Source organism: Balaenoptera acutorostrata, chromosome 18 (genome assembly GCF_949987535.1).
Source record: "Balaenoptera acutorostrata chromosome 18, mBalAcu1.1, whole genome shotgun sequence".
NCBI classification, from domain to species: Eukaryota; Metazoa; Chordata; class Mammalia; order Artiodactyla; family Balaenopteridae; genus Balaenoptera; species Balaenoptera acutorostrata.
In genome coordinates this window covers 4,018,566-4,028,552 of record NC_080081.1, presented here as the reverse complement: position 1 = coordinate 4,028,552, position 9,987 = coordinate 4,018,566, and the positions used below count along the sequence as shown (strand labels likewise).

Genomic DNA, 9,987 nt, shown 5'->3' with positions numbered 1-9,987 from the left:
ATTATGTACTTTTCTTCTCACTACACATACTTGTATTTTGTAATTTTTCTCAATAGACATTATATAAAAATATACAAGTTTAAATATTTTAATGAAGCTCATTCAGTAATATGAAATTCAAAGGACCTGAAATAGGAACTGACTTGAATCAGTCAAAAATTATATTAATACCGTAATGTCTATTTGACTGAAATAACTATTATGAATTGTTTGAAAATAAAGATAAGAAATTATTTTAATAGTACATTAAATATTTTATTTAAATTAAGAAATATAACAAAATAACATACATTTGTTCCATGGGTTCGATAAAATTTTTAACTACTTACAAATAATCTACACACAGTTTCTCAGGTACCAAATTCCAAGTATTTAATTGATGTCATAAAAACATATTTTTCAAAATGTACAGGCTGCATTCCAAAATTTGGTATATTTTGGTATTTATATATTTGGTACATAAATACAGACATAATATATATATAAATACTTACACATACTATACAAACTTTACATAACCTAAGGGTAAATAAGTCACTTTAAAAAGTCAAAGCAATGTACTTCTCTGTAAAGAAAGTTATAACATACATGCCATTCTGACACATTCAATGGGTTATACTAAAGAAAATCACTCTTTGTGAATACTATTTATACTGAAGTACAAATTCACATAAAAGTATTTTCTTTAAAACATGCTCTATTTTAGAAAAAACATTAAGTGCGGGCCAAGTACTTTTAAAATTGCAAGAGATTTTAAAAATCAAACTGATCTAACTTTAAGATTTTAGACTGTTAAATCTCATTCAACTTCCCCTGATTTAGCTAATGACATCATTAACAAGGTATGTATTCATGAGCTTGACTTAACCTTAAAAAATAAATTTGTTCACATTTAAAAGAGGAATTTTAGCCTTCAACTTAAAAAGACATATATTTACAAGTCCAATTGTAACAATTCTGATTTTTTTCTTGCAATGCTTTTATTAGACAAAAACTATTATTAAAATTTTTATTTGACTTCAGAAAATCCTCTTTAGGTCACTGTTTTTAATGACTCTAAAAGCTTCTAAATCTATTTTATTAATATCTGAGTCAAAATTCTAGATTTCTATAAGGAGACTGTAACATTAAACATTTTATTTCATCTTGGTTATAAAAATAATCAAATACTACACTGTTAAAAAATTTTCTTTCTTGACATTGGGACATTGGGTGTCTTTTCTATATCAAAAGTTATGATTACTGTGTTTCTATATCTAATAATACTGTTTAAGCATAGATTTTAAGAGATTAAAATAAAATGTAGTTTAATGCGTCAGCCAGATCAGAGGCTTCCCTCACTAGGAAAGCTAGCTTCAAACCAAATATTGATTTTCCTCCTGTAGTTCACTCTTGTCTATTGATTCAGTTACCCAACGTTCTTGTAGGATTTTAAACTTTCTCTTAAGAGTTCTTCGAAAAGCTTTAAAGTCTGCAACCCGACTCTGATCCTCCCCAATGATGACATGAGACACTCCCTCAGCTAAGCAGGAAACTACTTTTGCTCCATGAAATTGAAGCTCCAGGGCTGTGATAGCTAATCTTGCCCCCTCGATTTTAGTATTTAAGTCATTAATAACAGTATACAAGTCCAAATAAATGGTGTGGTGTCGAAACATGCTAAGAGGAGTGTTGTCCCAGGAATACCGGTGTTCCAAATCGGCAATCACAGGACCCATTTCCCTAGGAGTCTGTTCACCAGCATTTTTAATTCCCGAGAACACTTCCTTCAGTTGGTTCAAATCTGTATCGACAAAGTAACTATCCCCGTAGCAGTCGTATTCCCGGGCGAAGTGCTGTTTTGTTGACGGGCACATGTGGATCATGAAGCGAGGCTGCCACGGCACACAACTTTTGGTCTCTAAACACTCTAGCAGCCACTCCGGCTTGACAACATCGTGTTTATCAGAAGAGATGATGTTTTTCACTCGAATGTTCTCAGACCCTGCAATCACACAGTATGTGTCTGGGCCTGGATTTTGGACTATGTAACCACCAAATTCTGCGATTCTGTTCTCCAGATCCGGCTTTGGATGGCTGTTTGTTCCACTCATGACACAAAACTCCACATCTTCAAATATATTAGAAACTTTGTTTACGTTAGAAAGGTTGGGTGCTTTTAGGTGCTCAATAATTCCAATAACTTTCTTCATCTTTGGGGCAGCTTTCCGCTTTTTTTCTTGTGGTTCATCATCATCACCCACATAAAGGTGTTTAGACGCAAGCTTTCCGGAGGCTTTCCCTCGAAGTTGTTCTAAGTCCTCCAGAGATGTACATTCATGCCATTCTTTGTCTTCTCTTATCTTCTCAATTCGTGGAAAACGCAACGTGCAGCCAGTTTTATACATATCACTGGGGACGATCTCTGTGGCCTTAACCTGAACAATGACCGAATTCCAAGGTTCGATGTAGACCTCTGGCTTCTCTGTTCCACATAAAATGCAACTTGGTGGAGCTTTCCTATGAAAAGGCTTCCAGTGTTTGGCCAACTTCAAACCCAGGTCATACAGTTCTTTCATGGTGTAACCTGAGCCAACACGACAGAGAGTATGAAACACTGATGGTTTTTCACCAGAAGGGGGTTTCTCTGACACCGCACACAAAAAATGAGACATCATTCCACCCCGGGAACCTTTCCCCCAGTAGCCCCCCACAATTAAGATGTCCAGTTCATCCATCAGTCCATTTACATACTCTGGTTTAATTTTTAACCATCCTTCACCTCTTTTATCTGGCTTGTAAATGGACAGAGGATGTTTTATCATGATCCCCTCTTCTCTTTTATCTATTGCTTCATTCAAAGCATCAATTACTTCTTTCTTAGTATGAGCTTGTGTTTTTTGCACTATTTCTATTCTACCTGGTATTGGCATAAAAACACTATTAAGAATTTCATACCTCTTTCTCAGTGTCTCCTGCCCTAGCTTTTTATCATTAACCATCAATACATCAAAAACACAGTAACAAGTTTGCAGATCAGAATCTTCTACCATTCTTTTAATATCAAACTTATTCCCCTTTTGCATAAAAGTTTGTGTATTAGGGTTATAGGCCATCATCTCACCATCAAGGATGCAGTTTTGAACATCTGTTTTGAATGTATTATGGATGAACGGTGTAAGGGAACCTTCCTGTGGGGAAGAACCAAACTGATCCTCATAGTTATATCCATTGCGGGAGAAGTACCGATACACGTCCCCATCCTTGTGCATTTGCATACGCTCACCATCTAGCTTGGTTTCGATGTAGAAACTCTGGTGTTTCATGTCCTTCTCAATTCGCTCGATATCTGCTATAGTGGCCAGCATGGGTTTAAAGGCAGAGAATAAAGTGATAGAAATGTCACTGAGCCCAACTGAAGGATCATGCAGTTGCCTACAGACCTTTTCCAGATCTGTGGTGACATTATGCAACTCAGCAGCATCATTATGAAAAACAGAAAATACAGTTTGCTGACTAAAACCAAGCTTCAAGTCCTTTACAATCATCCGTATCAGCCACTTTTGTTCAAGTGCTGAACTCTGAGTTATAAGCTGAAGAACACTCTTCTTTACTAGGTCCTTCCTTTGGGCAGCATTATTGTTGGCAATGGAGTCTAAAATGTCATTTACCTGCTGTATGGTTAAACTTCCCTTCTGTAAACATCTGGGTTTCAACACAAAGTACGCAATCATTGCAAAGTCTCCAGCATCTCCACGAGTTCCGGTAGGTGTTCTGTAGTTTAGAAGTTTGAGGGCATCTTTTCCTTCTCGAGGTAAGTTAAGCAATTCAATATAAAGCTTAGCAAGCATAGTTTCTTTGATGCCATAGGCCATTCTCTCTCTTTCCAGCTGAGGAAGAATAAGTCTCATGGCTGGATAAAAAGAATCTGTGACATCTTTTTGGTTCTTATGAAGGGCATCATGAAACTTTCTCCAAGAATCTAAAAATTCTTTGAAGTGTCTGATTTTTTCTGCACGTCCTTTACTTTTCTGTATTCGTTCTAAAGTTGAACATAAATCTGCAAAAGGAACGTGAGATGCAACAGTCTGTGAAGTTTGTGAGGCAGCCATGGAAGAGATGGTGAATCTTTGGGTGGTTTATCTGATAAAGCAAAAAGAGAATAACTGTAAAAGATAAAATTCAACTAAATTTTAATGTAAAGACCTTACAGAAAGTGCCCAGTTCGTAACAAATGTTTAATAATGTTTGTTAAATGAAAACAGACCAATGTTACAAATGATGTCTCTTTTCAACCTCTACATTGAATGATAATCAACTATTTTGTTTCAAACCCATTTCACTTCTGGGCTCCTGAGGTCTTTTCTTATATTTCTCCTCTTTTTCTTTCAGACCACCACCACACAGCACCAGAAACAAACTTTTTTTTTTCAATTTACAAACAATTTTCCCATTTTATTGTTTTATTTTTTATTGAAGTATAGTTGATTTACAATATTGTGTTAATTTCTGCTGCAAAGTGATTCAGTTATACATATGTATATTCTTTTTTATATTCTTTTCCATTATGGTTTATCACAGGATATTGAATATAGTTTGCTGTGCTATACAGTAGGACCTTGTTGTTTACCCATTATATGTAAAAAGAAAACTTCCTAAAATCATGTTTTTAACAAATTGCTAGCTCACTGAATTGAAATTCGGCTGAACTGAACTTCTACATAGATAGGGTCCTTTCCCCCAAATAAGTACCCTCTTCTTCCAGACAAAGCCTATGACTATGTTTACTGTCACTTCTTCACTGCTATGACAAATCACTCTAGCATTCAAAACCCAAATCAAAATATCCTCCCCATGAAATTCTCACTTTACCTATCTCTTAACTCTATTATCATAGTTACTTACAGTTTTATAAATTTAAATTCATTAGTGCATTTTTTTGGCTGATAATCCCATGCCAGTAATCCCAAAACCACTTGCTGACTATATATGGGCCATGCATTGTGCTATGGGCAAATACAGTATGTTTCTGCCTTAGGAGTACATTTTGCAATGAAAAAGAGATGTAATGGGAACAACTATAAAATGCTAAGTGCTTTAACAAAAATATAGCAAAAGTAAAATGTCATGAGACAGAGCTTTTCACTGAAATATCTCCTAAAAGTCAGAGAGGAAATAACAGGGGCCTTATTCTAGACCCTAGACCCTGGACTAGGGTCTAGAATATTTGCTAAGGTGGTCACCACAAGCATAAAATTTCTTTGAAGTTTTAAATAATCATGCAAGTTCTATTAGAATCTATAAGATATCAGAATATGGTTTAAACTATGTAACACTAAAATATACTAACTTTTCCAAAAAAAGATTCAAGTAAAATGTGCACTCTAGGAATTTCAGCCATGTTTCATCTTGTGGTTTCAGGTACCTCCTGGCATATCCCCATGTAGCCCAGAGGGCAGGGAGTCTGAGCAGCTTCCAGGGAGTGGGGAGGTCTCTTGTGGTGCAGAGTCCATGAAATTCCCGGCCCCAGCAAACAAAAGAGAAGCACACAGTATTATTAGCACGAGGCTACACTATCTAGCAGGAGAAATCACATGGTTAACTACAATACCACGTTTACTAAACTGTCAGTCTCTGGAGGTTAGAAGTCATGTTGTAATCTGTGCCACTAGCTCCTGGCGCATAGTAGGTTGGTTTGTTGAATGAATTACTGAAACCTACAGTTGAGTTCCTGGAAAAGCACACTAGGGAAGGCCAGGAGCTGATCTCTCACACACACACACACACACACAAAGTGGTGGGGTAGTTTGGTTAAAAACACCCAGCAGCTATGACTGCTCTAGGGAAGGTTAACAAAATCCATTTGGGGGCCTATGGGGAAAAAAAACCTCACTTCTCAGTCTAATTCCTGACAAAGGAAATCCAATTTCTACAGAGTCCATTAGGCCGAGATAAACCCAGGAGAGACCACAATCCTGGGTCTTTTATCTCTGAATACAGGAACTGCTTCCCCTTGCTGTGTCTCATTTGAATAACTGACTGCACCACCTGGTTAGGTCTGTTCGCTGTCTCATCTCTCAAAACATGCTCCCTCAACCCAGCACATGACTGTATATAATGCCCTGTTTACAATTCATATATAATATATACCAAACGAAGTATGTTAAGAAATACTTTGAATATTCAAGATTGGTATAGGGTTTCTGATTAATCTGTAGATTCTATTATAGTCTCAAAGTCAAAGTTTCCCTGAACAAGTCTCAGGCAAAGACTCAAATTACTTTATACTAATGTTGAAATCCACATAATGATGTAAATATATATGCATCGTAAAACTGCTATATAGATAACAAGGATTCCAAAATTAGTATAAAATGAATAGACTTCAAATATTTTTACATATTAAAATTGTACAAAAAAATCAAATATTAGGATATCCACTGCTTTTTACATACTCTTTTAATTTTATTTTCTGGATTCTGGGGATTTTAGCTGATGTTTTTGATTTGTGAAAAAGCAATACAAAGAAGTTTGTGGTTAGGGCTCAGGCTCTGGAGTCCAATAAATCTGAGTTTAAATGTGGAGTCTAACATTTCATAGCTGTGTGATATGGGGCAACTATTTAATTTCTCTAAGTTTCAGTTTCCTTAAGTGTTAAGTGGGGTTGATAACTATGCAGAAATTAGGATGATGCCTGAGAATTCACATAAGATGCTTAACACAGTACCTGTTATTTAATAAGCCCCTAATCGATTTTAGTACTATAATGCTTGTTGACCCCAAAGACACTGAACACATGAATATTACAAAATACTAAGCGGATAAGAAGAGAGGGGGACGATTCATTTTGACAAGGATAAGCAAAGCTTTCAAGAGAATATATACAAATAATCAGTCCAATAATGACCCATCATCCATTCAGCTGCTGCCTATATACAACAAGACACACTAGCAAGGTTTTATTCGGTGAATATGGGAGATGACTCAACGCTCTTCTACTGGAGAGAAAGGGATGGCACAGGTGAAGTTTCCTTCGTGCAACCCTCGACAAGACAGAAGGGTTGACAGGAGCCCACCTTCCACAGCACTTTGTGATATTCTGGGAGAACCTCAGGAGAAAGAAATTAGGGGTGAGGAAAAGCCAGAAAGCTGTGGGAGGCGAGAAGTTAGTGAAAGACAAGGTGTAAGAAGAGAAACAAGCATATTCCCTCCCTGCAAAATCACTGGACGGTCCACCCTACCCTCATCAACGGATGCCGGGGGAGCCCTGGCCCTGGGCAAACCGTTACCTCTGAGTCCAGGGGTCCCCAGCTGGCGGGGCGGGCGCCGGAATCAGGCCATTCAAGCAGCCAACACGGCTCCTGAGAGTCAAAGGCGGGGCACACTACAGTCCCCTCGCCCCACGTCCCAGGGGGTGCGGTCCAGAGCAAGAGCCCCGAACCGGAGACCGGGCTTCTAACGCGGCGGGTCGCCAGGGTGTCGGTGCCCCTCACCCGGGGACCCGAGGAGGATGAACCGAAGGACGAAGAAGAAACCTGAACTCTTAAGACTGTAGCATTTCCTGGACTAAGAAGACGCGACACGGCCCCCTCCTGTTCGGCCACACCTGCCCAGCCTCCGCCTGCCCAGACTCCACCTCTGGATCCTCCGTGGAATCCGAGGCCCCTCCCGGGCCGCCACACAAACCGCCAACCTGACCTGAAGCCGCTGCCGCCGCCGCCACCACCACCAAACCGGAAGCGGGAGCACCGAAGGCCGGTTCCGCCAGCTGCTCCCTGCGCAGGCGCAATCGCTTCCTGCGGACGGAGCGGTCCTGACTTCACGCGACTGATGTACGCGAGCGCCGTCGCCACCTGTGGGCCCAGAGGCTGTGACGTCAGGAAGATGATGTGCGCAGGCGCGGTACCTTTCCGGAGGCACTGGGAGGACCGCCCACCTCGCTGGGCTGCAGAGGCCCCGAGGGAACCGGGGTTACAGTGTGGTCACCAACACATCTCCCGTTGGCCTCAGCAGCAGGTGCTCTTTGCAAACTGTTGGCCCACGAGAGTGGATTTCGTCGCTGAGGGAGACCCCCAAATACTTTGTCCACTGGCTCCTTACTGGGACTTGGAGCCTGAGCCTCTCTGCTTAGGCTACTCTTAGCAAGTGACAGCCTGTCAAAGTTCTGCTCCCTCTGTGTAAAGAGTGGTACCATCACTCATTTCCGCGGTTGTGAAAGCACCCAGGGGAGAAGAGGGCATCTTCCCTCCCAAATCGTCTGCTGTTTCATTTAGGTGGAAAAACATGCTTTTGCAAAATTGTCTAAGGCAGTTCTTTCCTATTTGTTTTTCACGATGGTGCAACTGTGATGTGAGCTCTTGTCTCCTAACACAGAAATAATACATAATTCACAATACAGATACAAACAGTTGCATACTCAGAAATCAACAACGGACTCCTAGTTTCTATTCAAGGATTCAAAATAAAACTGTTCCACAAATCTCTACTGAGCACCTACTATGATATTGTAATTGTGCTACATACAGAGGATTGAGAGATGAAAACAACCCGAATCCTTGTGTTCCAGGAGCTGTGGCTTTCTACCAGTATCTTGCTATGGTTTGTCCTCTTCCACCATGGAGAACTGAGAAATTATTCATAAACTGTAGGAGGAAACAACTTTTAGAATTACTTCATTTTAGCATAAAATATTATTGCTTTAAAATGAAAGTGAAATTTTGCTACAACAAGCTCTGAGAATACATTTTGGAATTTTAAGTGCCCTTAGGAGTTGTCTAATGTACAAAAGCCTCTTTTTACAAACGGACACACATTTAATCCACAGTACTAGTTTGTAGTAAAGCTACACTTAAGGCTCCTTCTAGCTCAACAACAATTATGTGTCACATCAGCTATGTTATCTACTTTTCTAAAACCACTTGAGTCATAAAGTCACATGGTACTGTTTTGTGGGTAATTTTTCCACCTACTAGTCAACTTAATTATCAATTTACTTTGGAGGAGCACCCAATACTGTTAAGTTAGAGGACCCTCCACGTGCCCATCTTTTGCGAAGGCATTTTGTGTACATTTTTGTACCCTGTTCAACATCTACTGAGCTTGTATAATGTCGGAGATAGCACTTTGTGTTAGTGATATAAGAGGGGAACAAGGAAACCAGACAAACTCCAAGTTGTTTCAAATCCCCATCTCCAAGTTACCATGTTATTTTAGCCTTCTGATGCTTGGTTCAAAGAGAATCAAGAGTTTTTCATTGAGTATCGTCTAGAGTTGCTTTGATTATTAGTTTATTTTTGTAAGTGGTCGGTCTACCATGGTGGGTGGTGCGTATCAGATGATGTACCACCTGATAACAATTCCTGATAATAATAGGAATTATTATCAAGAGCCTCTCTGACCTGGAGCTCTCAAGTTAGTAGCAGATTCCAAGCTTTAAAAAATTGTTACATATCCTCTGTATATATAACACAGGGTACAGAGAATAAGGAATGACGGGGGTGGGGTCAGACATCTATAAACAAACAATTGAGTACAATTTGGTGCGCAAGGCGGTTGTCAGTGAAGGTAATGACGCTCCAGCTTCAGAGGCCCATTTGTATGGTCACTTCCAAGGCCTTGGAAGGGGCCCTAGCAATGTTTTCATGGTCTTGTGCTTCTGTAAAATTTGGAAAAGTAAGGTAATGTTCCATTCTTTTTCTTTACAAGGTCCGTCTAAATGGTACAAGTTTCGGGCCTCATAAAACATGCATCCGCCCGTGACGGTCCACTCTGACAAAGGTAGGAGCGGCCTGGGTTGGGAGAAGACAAAAAGAGAAACAAAGTTAAGGAAGCGATTTAAGTACCGGAACTCACTCCTATACCCCTAACAACCGACTGGGGCAGACACCGTTTCTTCGGCAAGACATGCGTCCTGCAGGCGGATCCGGCAGGCTCCGAGCTCTCACCCCGGAGGCCTCGGAGGCGGGGCGAGAAGCCTCCCGGTGATCGGAGGGAAGCGAGGCTGCGGGT

The 9,987-nt window shown here is 40.0% G+C and overlaps 1 protein-coding gene across 4 annotated transcripts; it reads right to left on the bottom strand.

The window, feature by feature from the left end:
* Positions 1-247: 247 nt before the first annotated feature.
* Positions 248-7,799, bottom strand: LIG4 (DNA ligase 4). 4 transcript variants are annotated; one of them, XM_007196773.3, is made up of 3 exons: positions 5,330-5,419; positions 3,104-4,122; positions 248-2,566 (listed from the first exon to the last, which is right to left on the bottom strand). In XM_007196773.3, exons 2-3 carry the CDS (start codon positions 4,089-4,091, stop codon positions 1,356-1,358), a joined length of 2,199 nt encoding a protein of 732 aa, XP_007196835.1. In that variant the 5' UTR covers positions 4,092-4,122; positions 5,330-5,419; the 3' UTR covers positions 248-1,355. The 4 variants fall into 4 exon arrangements, with proteins under 4 accessions (XP_007196835.1, XP_057389108.1, XP_057389109.1 ...); XM_057533125.1 differs by lacking the exon at positions 5,330-5,419 and adding an exon at positions 7,678-7,799 and having other exon boundaries at positions 250-4,122; XM_057533126.1 differs by lacking the exon at positions 5,330-5,419 and adding an exon at positions 7,269-7,362 and having other exon boundaries at positions 250-4,122.
* Positions 7,800-9,987: the final 2,188 nt, after the last annotated feature.